This window comes from Hylobates moloch, unplaced genomic scaffold (genome assembly GCF_009828535.3).
Source record: "Hylobates moloch isolate HMO894 unplaced genomic scaffold, HMol_V3 SCAFFOLD_4, whole genome shotgun sequence".
NCBI lineage: Eukaryota > Metazoa > Chordata > Mammalia > Primates > Hylobatidae > Hylobates > Hylobates moloch.
Genome location: NW_026652279.1, coordinates 202,688 through 214,442, shown reverse-complemented (window position 1 = coordinate 214,442; position 11,755 = coordinate 202,688). Strand labels below are relative to the sequence as shown.

At 65.1% G+C, this 11,755-nt stretch overlaps 1 protein-coding gene across 2 annotated transcripts; it reads right to left on the bottom strand.

Annotated features, from left to right (window-relative positions):
* Window positions 1-504: 504 nt before the first annotated feature.
* B4GALNT4 (beta-1,4-N-acetyl-galactosaminyltransferase 4) lies at window positions 505-11,749 on the bottom strand. 2 transcript variants are annotated; one of them, XM_032149251.2, is made up of 20 exons: window positions 11,598-11,749; window positions 9,434-9,537; window positions 8,890-8,982; window positions 8,702-8,797; window positions 8,534-8,624; window positions 8,359-8,459; window positions 8,141-8,208; window positions 7,825-7,903; window positions 6,534-6,600; window positions 6,288-6,422; window positions 6,105-6,214; window positions 5,882-5,982; window positions 5,705-5,805; window positions 4,732-5,635; window positions 2,533-2,816; window positions 2,219-2,372; window positions 2,036-2,108; window positions 1,793-1,946; window positions 1,303-1,429; window positions 505-943 (listed from the first exon to the last, which is right to left on the bottom strand). In XM_032149251.2, the coding sequence occupies exons 1-20, from the start codon at window positions 11,746-11,748 to the stop codon at window positions 820-822; spliced, it is 3,117 nt and encodes a 1,038-aa protein (XP_032005142.1). In that variant the 5' UTR covers window position 11,749; the 3' UTR covers window positions 505-819. The 2 variants fall into 2 exon arrangements, 1 of the variants encoding a protein (XP_032005142.1); XR_004247592.1 differs by lacking the exons at window positions 505-943; window positions 1,303-1,429; window positions 2,036-2,108 and having other exon boundaries at window positions 1,862-1,946; window positions 2,164-2,372.
* Between the last annotated feature and the right edge of the window lie 6 nt (window positions 11,750-11,755).

The window sequence follows — 11,755 nt, the reverse complement described above, 5'->3', positions numbered from 1 at the left end:
CTTGCAGGTACCAAAGTCACACAGGCCCCCCTGATTACGGCTTCACCAGCTTGAAGTGGGTTTCTGTTTCTGGCAAACCTGAGTTCTGCCTGATCACCCCCAACCCCAGCACAGGACATGCCCCACCTGGGTGCAGCAGCTCCTCCACCCTAGAGGAGGCTGGGGTGGGACTGACACCCCGATTCTGTTTGCAGAATGAGGGGAACTGAGGTGGTGACTGCTCATTCCTCACCCCATTGTGGGAGGGCCCTGTGCTATCTCTGTCCATTATCAGCAGGCACAGACCCCATAGACACAGGGCGGAGGAAGTCGGAAGCCCCCTCCCCACAGGGCCCGGCACAGAACCTCACAGGCAGGAAGGGGAAAGTGGTCTTGGGGGTGGGAGAAGGAGGGTCCGGAAGGGCTGCGGCTGGGAGTCAGGGGGTCGTACTCAGGGTCCCCCAGGGGTGAAGACTCTACCTCTCAAGAGAACAGGCACAGAGGACAAGTCAGAACTAAAAAAAATATTTCATTTCATTCTGAATAAAAAACAGAACAGACAGAACTCTTGGAAATTCTGAAAACAATGTCATCGCTACAGCAAAATTTCACAGAAATCATCGCAGAGTGGGGACCAAGGCCAGGCCCTGACCCGCTGTGAAGGCTGCCTCTCCGGGGAGGGGCACGACGCAGGCGCCCAGTGGGCCAGAGAGGGGCAGGCACAAGTGGTGGCTGTGCCTCTCTGACCAGCCCTGCCTGGTCTCTTGGGACCTAGCTCAAAGCCCAGCCCCCAGCGGCTGCCTCGGGACTCCCACCGGGGCTGGGAGGGGCTGCCCGTCCTCAGGATGCCCCCGTGTGAGAACCCTTCCTGCTGCGGACGCTCCACATGCCCCTCTTGGAGTGGTAGTGGTGATAGAAGTTCCGCAGACGCAGTCGCTCCACCTCCAGCCCTGCCTGCAGGACCCTGGGGCCGGGGGCAGAGAGGTGGTCAGGACCCTGGGGCCGGGGGTGTCAGGGCTGCCTCAAGCCTGCATGGCCCCAGTGGGAGGACGGGGACTCAGGGCCACTCAGGGCCTATGAGATCAGGGGACAGAGCTGGTTCAGGGATGTCCCTGACCTTGCAGGACCCTGGGGGTAGGACAGGGTTTCAGAAGTGATGTGGGTGGAGGGGTCTCTCCGGGCCTACAGGATACTGGGAAGACGGGGAAGGGCAGAGTTCTCTCAACATGTGGGCGCCATGGGGGGCATAAATCCCCCTCCCCATTCAGAGGAAGAGGACGCAGGGGTCAGGGTGTCACCTCTGGGGAGTGGGGAGGTGGTCACCTGTCCAGGAGCTCCCAGTCTTCACCCCCCCACTGGTCTCGGAACTCCTCCGTGTTCATTCCTCCGACCCGGTCAAAGTCCGACTTGTAGATCCCAAAAAGGCCAAAGCCGTTCACCTCCCAGTAACCTGGGGCGGGAGGGTGAGAGGTGTTGCCCTTCAGACCAGGTCCTGCAAGGCTTCCCCGCGCCCCCCAGCAAAGCGCCGCTAGGAGACCTCGGGAGGGGCTCAGGTGCAGGGTCCCATCACCACGGGGGCTTCCGGGAGTCGTCCGGTGGTGCTGGGTCATGACCCTGGAGCGCGGTGCATAAACGCGGGATACTGGAGGAGGTTCCTGGGGCCCCCGGCATGGCCCTGGGCGTGCTGGTGCGGGGGGACTGGGGCTCTGGGCACTACGGGGAGCACTGATGGACTCCCAGGCCTCCCCTGGGGATTGAGAGAGGCCCCGGGTTCCTGGACTTCACCGCGGTTGGTGGGATGCTGGGGCCTCACCGTGGGGGTCCCGGGGCGAGCTCCCGCAGCTCAGGCGCATGACCACGGGCGCGAAGGCCAGCCTGCCCTCCACGCAGTGCTTGCGGATGCCGTCCAGGATGTTGGGTGGGAAGTGGATGTGCAGGTCGCAAAGGAACACGATGCTGCTGGCGTCCTGGGGGGTGCGGGAGGTGTGAGCCCCGCCTTCCGCTCCTCCCCGGGCACGCCCCGTTTTGCTCCCCGACCCCCATGCGGCCCTCGGACCTCTACCGCGTCCACTCCCGCCTGCAGCCCGGCGGAGCGCTCGAAGTTCCCGGTTCGTCTCAGGTACTGGTACCTGGGGAGTGGGAGTCACAGGCACGATCTCTGGGGGTGGGGTCAGGAAAACCCACCTCCGGGGGAGGAAAGCGGCGCTGGGTCCGCCCAGGTGGAAGTAGGGGCCGTTACCGGGGCAGGCGCGCGGCGCGCAGGGCCCGCTCCACGTCCATATCCTCGCTCTCGAAATCCACCAGGACGACGCTGAAACGCGAGTCCCCGGTGCGCGCGTGCAGCGCGGCCATGTCCGCCAGGAACTGTGCCACCCACCGTGCCTGGTTTTTCACTGGAGGAGAAATCGCAGGGCGTTGAGCTGACGCTGACTCTACGGTGGGGCCTCCCAGCTGCGAAGAACCTCATCCAGGACACCCACACCCTTTCCTAGTCATTAGGCTCCATGTTCCTCCCACGAGGTCTCCCGGACACCCCGAGCCCGCCCTGCGCACCTGGCACGATGAAGTGAACCATCACGTCCTGGCGCCAGGCCAGGCGCAGTGGCCGGCAGAGCTCGGGGCGGCCGTCGGGGCGCACGGAGGCGGCGGGAGCGGGCTCCGGACTTTCTCCGTCTGCATCCCCCACGCGGGCTCCCGGCAGCCGCAGGAAGACGTACTCGGACAGTCGCAGGCGGCCGCCCCCGCGCTCCTGCAGCTCCAGTTCCAGCAGGAAGCGACTCCCTCGCGCCGAGTCCCGGCGCTTCTCCACGTTCACGATGCGCAGAAGCGCGAAGCGCCTGCAAGGCTCGGTGGTCAGCCGGTACTAGGGCTTCCAGCCTGCACCCCGCCCACAACCCTGGTCTGCCCTGGCCACAGAAACTCAGCCGACTTGGAGTTGGCGGAGGCTGCGGGCTCTGAGGCACAGCTCCTGCCCCTCCAGGCAGGCCCAGCAGGCAGGTCCACCTTCCAGCCACCCCCTCCAGGGTCGGGGCAGGACTGGGGGGCGCACCAGTGAGCCCAGGCCCATCCTCACCTCCTCGCGGGCCTCCTGGCCACCACTCACGTCCCAGGTGACGTTTATGACATGCCCACCTGTCCCGTTACTCCCTTGCTCAGAAACCTTCAGGAGTTAGCCACCGCCCATAGGACAAGGTTCCAAGAGGCTTTTGTGGCATTCTAGGACCTTAAGCAGTTTCGAATTTGTGGCCTTCAATCTTCCCCTCATGCTGGGGTAGCAGACTCCTCCTCAGACACAGCCACTGTCCCCTCTCCTTTGTCCTGAGGAGTCCCCTGCCTGGGATGTTTGCCCCAGTCCTCCCAGCCCCTCCTCTTCCAGGTCCTGGGTCGCCTCTTCTGAGAAGCCCCCGACCGGCCTTCACAGCACTCCTTTCCCCCTGGCAGCAGCTCCGCTCCTGTCCCGATCCCTGAGTGGAGGAGGCTGCTTCAACGCTGAGAGCCCGTTCCTGGCCCCTTCCTCCTCATTCCGCTCGGCCAAGAACCTGTTTCCCTCCACTCTGCTCTCCTCATCTGGAGAAAATAGGACCCTGCCCTAGACAACGGCTTCTCTTCAGTCGGCCTCACGTGCTCCCTTGGCAGTCTGTGCCCTTCACTGGGGGACGCCCACCTGTGTGACAGCCGAGGGTCTGAGGCCTCCCTCCAACTCCTGTCCTTCCCCACCCCAAAGCCCTGAGTGTCAGGAACTTCCTCCCCAAATGCTCTTGGTCTCTCTACACTGTTGCTCCTTGAGCCACACCCAGGTGGGCAAAGGTGGGGCCACAACCATGACCTTCCCATGAGGCCCCCATGGAATGACGAGCTGCTCTCAGGAAGCTTAGAGTCACGGGCAGGCATGTCCTCTGAGCCACCTAGTATCCAGCGCCCACCGCCCAGGGCTCCAGGCTCAGTCACCACCACCTTCCCTTCCTCTCCAGGCAACCGCACACCTGTCTGCACCCAAACCGGTGGAATTCCTGCTCTGCTCACAACTTTCCATCACGCACAGGAGAAACAGTCCCGGCTCTGCCTCCATCCTCTGCCCCTGCCTCTGCCTGTCATCACTGTGCAACTCCTAACTCGCCTTCAAGGCTGGGCACAGCAGACGCTGCCTCTTCTTAGAACTCCACAGGCCTCCCCAAGGCCAAATTAGACTCCCCACTCCCACCCACCAGCCTGCAGGGAGGGCAGACAGCACTAGATTCCTGGGGCCTCGGGGAGACCAGAGGGGCCAATGGGGCAGAAGCCCTGCACCCTCCTCTGCAGTCAGGTTCTGAGAGTCTGGGACCGCCCAGGGACACTGCGAGGGGAGAGGAGGAGGGGCCCAGGGGTCCTGAGCTTTGCCCTAAGTGTCTCTGCCTGGTCCCGGAATGGGGCTGTCTGCGCAGCAACTGGCTGCGACTGACGCTGACTTCTGCAGCTTGGACTCATCCCTGGGCCCAGGTCCAGGATGACAGAAGTGGGGTTCACAGGTGCAAGGACGGGGCGCCAGCACCGGGAGGTCCCTGAGGCTGGACAAGTGCCCGGGCAGTCAGGACACCGGGAAGGAAGGGGAGAAGCTGGGGCTTCCCTGGGGTGGGGCGCGGTGCCTCAGCCCCCAGGCCGGTACACCACTGGGCCCTGGGGAAGGTCTGACGTGTCCACCAAGGCCGGGATCTCCTCTCCCCCGCTGTCCCCGACCCCACAACCGCCCTGGCGCGCGTTCGGCCGCCCCCATACCCGCCGTGGCGCGCGTTCAGCCGCTCCATGTACTGAGCGGTCACGTCCACGGCCTCCGCCTCCGGCAGCTGTAGGTTCCCCGAAACGTTGCACCGCAGGTCGTTCCAGTCCGACCGCAGTAGCTCGAAGTCCACGGCGCCCACGCTGAACGTGCGCTGCCAGTCGATGGCATCCTCACGCCAGCGTCCGAGCGCCGGGCCCGCGGCCTCCTCGCTGTCCTCCGACTCGGCCTCGTCCCCGGGGGCCCCATCGTCCTCCCCCTCCTCCTCTTCGCCCTCCCCGGGCAGCTGCGGCCCGGACACCTGGGACAAGCTCAGGAAGGAAGTCACGGGCCGTGCTTCGGAGGACAAGTTTGAGTCCACTGTGGGCGCCGCAGGTGCCATCGTGCGCGCCTGGCCCTCCCGGTCCCCTTGGCTGGCCTGCGCCCGGGCTGGGAGCCTCGGCTGTGTGGCCTGGGGGCCGCCGGTCCTGCGGCCGTGGGCCCGGGGTGGGCGTGGGGGCGCCCGCAGCTGCACTCTGGGCAGAGGCCTGGGGTGCAGGAAGACGCCAGGGAAGCGCGGCCAGGGCGCGCGCGGCGCTGGGGCCCGGGGGGATGCCCGCTGTCCCGGCCGCACCCTGGTCACGTACACCTTTGGGGGCGGCTGCTCCGCTGCAGGGCGCGGGGGCGGAGCTCGGCCCAAGAAAAGCGGCAAGGGGCGGGCGGCCCTGGCGGCCCAGCTCAGGGCCCGGGAGTGCCTGGGGGTCCCCTCGTCCCGGGGGCGGGGAGGGGTCGGCGGGGCCGGGGTGGCTCCGGGCTCGGCAGGGGCCACTGGGGCAGGGGACTGGGGGCCGCTCCTGGGCGGGGCCGCCTCGGTGGGCTCCAGGCTGTCGAGCAGCTCCCCTTCGTCCTCGTCGTCCAGGAAGTCTGCGGGAAACGCGGGTTAGAAGCTCCCTGCGCAGGTGGGTGCGGGCCGAGGGCGCTGCGGACACTCACCGTCCGGGTTGAGGAAGAGGAAGGCTCGGCGCTGCACCTCCTCTTCTTCATCCTCGTCCCCCTCCTCCTTGTCCATCTTCATGTATTTATAGAACCCAAACCTGGGGCGCGGCGGGTCATCAGAGCCGAGTCTCGCCCCGCCCGCCCCGCCCCGCATTAGCCCGGCCGCGCGCCCACCTCTCCAGATACAGCGGAGACTCGCGGTAGAAGCACTTGTTGTCCGTCTCCATGTGGGTGAGGCGGGTGTAGTCGTTGGGATACACGAAGGACAGGTACACCTGGGGGGTGGGGGGTGGGGGGCGCAGGGCTCAGGGCGGGGACCTCCCGGGCGGCCTCCCACAGGGCTGGAGAAGGCTCCGCGGAGTCCCGGACGGGAGAGGGGGTCTCCAGCCGCACTCACAAATTGCAGTCCCTGGTATCTGGCGATCGGGAAGTCCTTGACCACGTAGGTGGGGGCGTAGGCGCAGGGCTCCAGCACGTTCTCCAGGCTCGAAGATTCCATGCGCGGAGCTGCAGGAGGTGCGGTCACAGGCTGGCTGGGGCAGGCACCCCCGCCCTCGCCCCCGCGCGGGCCCCCTCTCACTGAGGAAAAAGGTATCCCTGGGGTCTGGCCGCAGCATGTCTGCGCTGGTCTCCTCCTGCGGCGGACGCCCCCCCACGTGGCTGGCTGGAGACTGGGGGACGTGCGCCACGTGGTCCATCTTCAAGGCTGACTCATCTGGGAGCAGAGGGGTTCCAGGGAGTGCTCAGACCCCCTCCTCCACTCTTCCCGCTCACACCCAGAGCCCATCCTGAGGAGCCCCACATCCCCAGAGGCGCCCGCTCGCACCTGTGTACAGGGAGATGTGGGCAGAGCTGATGACCTCGAACTTCAGGCCAGGCAGGAAAGCTCGCCACTGCGGGGCAGAGAGGGTGGGGGTCAGGCACAGGGCCGTGGCTGGGTCCAGGGAAGAAAGGGTCTACCTGGCTCAGGGCGGGGGTACTAATAGGACCAATCCCTTAAAGGATGCAGGAGGGGAGATGGCAGAGGGGTCCGGGGGGTTCCAAGAAGGGGCAGCAGGGGAGCTGGGGAAGGAAACCCAGAATGCTGAGGGGCCCTGGGAGCAGGGCCAGACCCCGCCATGCTCCCTTCCTCACCTTTCCTCCTCCCTCCCTTCCTCCCCCCCATCCTTCCTTCCTCCCTCCCTTCCTCCTCCCTCCCTTCCTCCCTCCCTTCCTCCTCCCTCCTTTCCTCCCTCCCTCCCTCCGAGTCCCCCCATCCCCCCCCCGCCTCAGGGTATGATTTCCAACCCCACCTACTCCCAGTGAGGTCACTGCCGGCCCCCTAAGGGCCAGGCCGGATGGCCCCCCCACTCTACCCCCACCACCAAGTTGGGGCTCCAGGGGCTGTCTCAGGCCCTTCTGTTCCCACCTCATCCTGGGGCCTCCACAGACCACCCCAAACCGCTGTCTCCAGCCTGGGCCCTCTGCCCAGCTGAGCTGGGTGGGGTGAAACGTGCCCTCCACACACCAGACACAGGCACCATCGCGCTGCCCCCCACACCCACCAGGCTGCAGGCCCTCTGCCTTGCTGTATAACCCCTTCCCCCTTCCCCCATCCATCCCCACAGCCACCTCCCTGGGTTTGAGGACCAAAGGCCACAGTAAAAATCCTTCCCCCAGGCTCTCTCCGCTCTGTGGCCAGGGGTTTTTTCCTGGAATGCAAATCCAATGGCCTCATTCTTAGGACAAAGCCCTATCTGTCCAGAGTGGTGCTCAGGCCCCGCCTGATCTGGCCACCAGACCCCTCCTAGTCTCGAAGACCCGATTCCTCTGCTGGGTCTGTTCCTTCGCTGTTCTTGTGGTCTGGAATTCACCCGCCGTACACCCCACCCCAAATTCTCTGCCACCCACATCTCCCTACTGAATGTCTCCATCCTCTCAAGACTCTACTCAAAGGTGACTCCTAGTGAAGCCTCACCGAGCCCCTCAGGAGGGCAGAGCAGACCCTGCTGACCTCAGGCCCATGGCCCTGACCATCTGCTTTGTCAACTTTGGGACGGGGACCCCCTTGCGGTTGTCCTGCAGGGAGGTGGGGGGAGTGGAGTCTCCAGAGGCTCCCGGGGGCGGAAAGCACTCACGCCCACTTCCACGTGGTCCGAGCCGCGGTCATCCTGCTTGTGCAGCAACTCAAAGTAGTACCTCCGGGAGGCCATGAGCCTGGGGACATGAGGAACAAGGGGTTGCGCCCCGCCATGCGCAGGAAGCTCAAATTAGTGGAGCCAGGGAAGGGGGCAGGTGGCTCCCACACCCCTCAGGGCTGGGCCTCAGGAGGATGGCAGCTCGGCTGGGCGGGTGCTCGTGCAGAGTGTGTGCAAGTGTGCACAGGATGAGACAGCGCGTAACCCCCTCCCACGAATACACAAGTGCACGCACATGCACCCCACAGCCACTCACCGCCTGGGCTTGGACACCTGGGAGCTGAACTTGGTGAATTCTCCAGGCGCTGTCCACTCAGAGCCAGTCTGGGGGGTGATAGAGTAGGGGTGGTCGGGGGGTTCACTCTCTCCCTGGGGACACCAAGCCCGTCGGGTCCTCATTCCCAAGAGGCTGGTGGGCACAGGTGACTGAGCAGCAGGAGTCCCGGGAAGGCGCCAGGGCTGGGGTGGCGGTACCTTGCCCACAAAGGCCACAAGCTGGGCAGCAGCCGGGCTCTCGTCTGGACTCAGCCAGAACTCCGAGTTGTCGTCTGAGGCCACGGAAAACTGGACGTCTCCTAGTCCACGAGACTGGGCTCAGGGGGGTGGAGCCTCACGACACCCCTCCCCCGGGGCACCCTCACCCCCATACCGTCCCTCGCTGGGTGGATGAAACCAAAAATACGGAGTCCATAGTTCTTCCACTTGGGGGACACGGCCAACTTCTTCACGGTGGTGCGAGTCTGGGGGGGCAGTGACTGTTGCTGTCGAAGCCCCTGCGTGCCCTGCCCACCCTGCACCCCCCAACCCCGGCACTCACATGAGGGAACAGTGGGAAGTGCAGGTTCCTCCTCAGGTGGCCCACGGCGCCCCCACACCAGTCCTCAAACACGTGCAGGTTCACCTGCCCCTTGTACTGGGGATGGGGGGGCCTTACGTTCTGCACGGCCCGCCGCCCCCCCAGCCCCCACCCTGCCTCCCAGCCCATTACAGGCCGAGCCAGCTCACCTCCTCCCGCCATGGGGGTGTCTGATGGGTGAAGTTCAGTGGCAGCCTCCCAGCCGCCCCAGGAAACAGCATGTCTAGGTCCCGACCTTCGGGCTGCAGGAGAGAAAAGGCAATGGGGTCAGGGTTGGAAAGGCAGGGAGGGGGTAACACACACCAAGACAAACCTTCACAAAGACCCCTTCCAACATGTATCCACACAGCCCTAAATGCCTGTGAGCCCACAGTCACGCAAACCCTGACCCATGGCACCTGGCACATACACTCAGACACCCTGGTCACTCTAGCCCACGCAGATGCTCGGCCACCCCACACACTGACTGGCCGGCACATTCATGCACCTGCTGCAGCCCCCAGACACAGAGCTCCAGATAGGATGCCTGGTGCTGGAGCTCACCCAGACAAGCCATGCCGTGCCCCACATGTCCTGTGTCTCATGCCCCCCTGCTGCGTCCTCCAGAATGGACAGGTTCTCAAGACACCAACACACAAGTGGCTTTGGGGTGTCGTCTCCGTGCACACGTGTTCTCCCCAAGGCCCTGCTCACCGCCTGCTCCTCTTCACGGCTCTCACTGGAGTCCTCAGCCCTCTGCGTGGATGGCGCAGGGTGGACCCCCCGGCCGTCGGTCACACCGGTCAGCTTCTCACCATCTGCAGGTGGCACGTGAGGCCTGTCTCGGGCCCAGGCTCTCTCCAAGGCCATTCCGCCTGCTGCTGGGTTCAGCTGGGCCAGGGACCCACATGGCCGGAGCAGGGCAGGGAGGCTGTGGTGTCTCTCGCTAAAGCCTCTCCTTCTCATCTGCTTTCTCTGCCACCAGATGCCCCTCCCCACAGCGAGGCAACTTCTTCTACACCCCACCTCTGGTGGGGCAGCCCAGGCTGAGCCTTTCAGCAGGCTCTTCCCAACCTCCAGCAGGTGTGAGGGAGGAAAGCCGGGTGCGCCAGCTGGCGTGTGTAGGCACCCACATGCACCTCCATCTGGCCATTCTTGTTGAGTGGCTCTGCCTCCAGGAAGACTCCAGGACTGCCCTGTGCCCTCAGCACTTTCTCTGTGTGCTGGAGTGTTCCACGTCTGCCTCCCTTACCGGAACTGAGAACTCAGGGTTAGTGCCAGGGACTGTAGTCAGGAAAGCCAGCACTGTCTCTCCTGAAGGATTTGAGCTCTCAAAGTCTGGACTGAGGAACAGGCATGGATGCTGAAGCCCAGGCATGGCCCTGGATTGAGTGTCCTTGGGTAGGAGGACCACGAGGGGCAGAATTGGGGTGAAGAGAAGCGTCCCTACAGATGCTCAGGCCCCAGGGCGTGGAACCCCCTGGGGCCGCAGTGGGGATGTCTAGGTCCTCAGCTTGGGAGGTCCAGGAAGTGGGGAGGGCTGGGGTGCAGAGCTGGCCCGCTCAGGCTTGTGGGGAGGCAGCACAGATGTCCACAGGCAGACCTGGGAAGGGTCCCCGTGGGGCTCCCCTGACTTTGGCCCCAGGTCCCCCGACAGAACAGTCTGCTCACTCGCCCTCTCCCTGGGCAGCTGTTGGGCTCCTCTGGTCCTGGCCCTGGACTCAGAGGTAGCCAGTGGTACAGGTGCCCTGGGGCGGAGCTGGCTTGGCCTCAAGGGGTCCTTGGAAGAGGAGTCCCTATGCCTCCGCCCCCTCCTGATTGGGCTTAGACCCCTGCGCTGCTCAGAAAACCACAAAGGCGCCTGCAGAGGGGGCTGGTTTTGTTCTGTGTCACTGGGCCAGCTGTGGATCCTGCCCTGTCTGCTGATAGCTGGGGTGGGGCTTTTTAGGGATTCAGCAGTATTGGGGGTCTCTCGAGGGTGTGGAAGCTGTGAGGTATGTGGGTTGGGACAAGCCCCAGACCCTTGGCCTGTGTGGGTCCAGGCGTCCCGGCACAGGAATAGAAGACAGGGGCTTTGGCAGGTGGAATGGCCCAGGTGTCCCCAGCCAGTACCATTGTTCTGCCCCCTCAGGACACCTGGCTCCCTGGAAAAGGCTCAGAGGCAGCCAGCTGGGGTATCTCCTGGTCTGGGCATGGCACTAACCTCCCTCCTCCAGAGGGGGCATTCTGCCCCTCCTTCTCCTCCCACCCCAGGCTTTCATCTGCGCCTTCCTGTCTGGAATGCTCTTTCCCCCAAAGGTGTATGTCAAAGATCACCATCTCCAGGGGGCCCTACGCCGGCTGGCTCACCGTGACCCCATCTGCTTTGTTTGTGGGTTGGGGTTGGGAGAGTTTACGCCAGGCTCCCCAGGCTGGGCCCCATCCCCACGCATGGACCCCCACAACACTGGCACAGTTCGCGCAGGGCGCCCCCGCCGGGAAGCGTCCCAGCTGCACCGGCCACTTCACCAAGCCCCCAGCACACAGGGAAACTGAGGCCCTGCTAAGCGGTCAGGGGGTGGAGGCGAGGCCTGAGAAGGCCTCTCGGAAGCCTCAGGAGGGTCTAGGGGCACAGACTTCCCCAGGAGCCCACCGTCAGCCCCTCACTACCGGATCCAGGCCAGATCCCAGAGTCAGGGACCCTCTCTGGGAGGGTCGCGCGCGTCACTGCCGACGTCATCGAGCGTCCGGGCCGAGCCGAACCGCGCCCCCTCCCCCCAAATCGCAGAGCGGGGAACAGCGGGCGGGGTCTCCGGGCGGGTCGGGCCCAGCCGAGACCCCCGTGCGGTAAGAGGCCCGGCCCCCGCCGCCCGCGCCGCCCGCGCCCCCCGCGCCGTACCTCGCCCGTAGCCCAGGCGCTGGCGCAGCGCTCGTCCCTGGCGCACCAGGCCCAGGTGCACGTAGGTGAGCCACGCGGCGCAGCTCAGCAGCAGCAGCAGCAGCAGCAGCTTCATCTGCTTACGGATCTTCTTCACCGGGAGCCGCGGCATCGCGGCC

Coding starts and splice junctions, on each gene's coding strand:
- B4GALNT4 (XM_032149251.2), bottom strand. CDS start 11,748: ATGCCGCGGCTCCCGGTGAAGAAGATCCGTAAGCAGATGAAGCTGCTG. Junction 9,538..11,597: donor GCGCCTGGGCTACGGGCGAG/GTACGGCGCGGG, acceptor TGCCACCTGCAG/ATGGTGAGAAGCTGACCGGT. Junction 6,215..6,287: donor CAGGGATACCTTTTTCCTCA/GTGAGAGGGGGC, acceptor CACCTCCTGCAG/CTCCGCGCATGGAATCTTCG.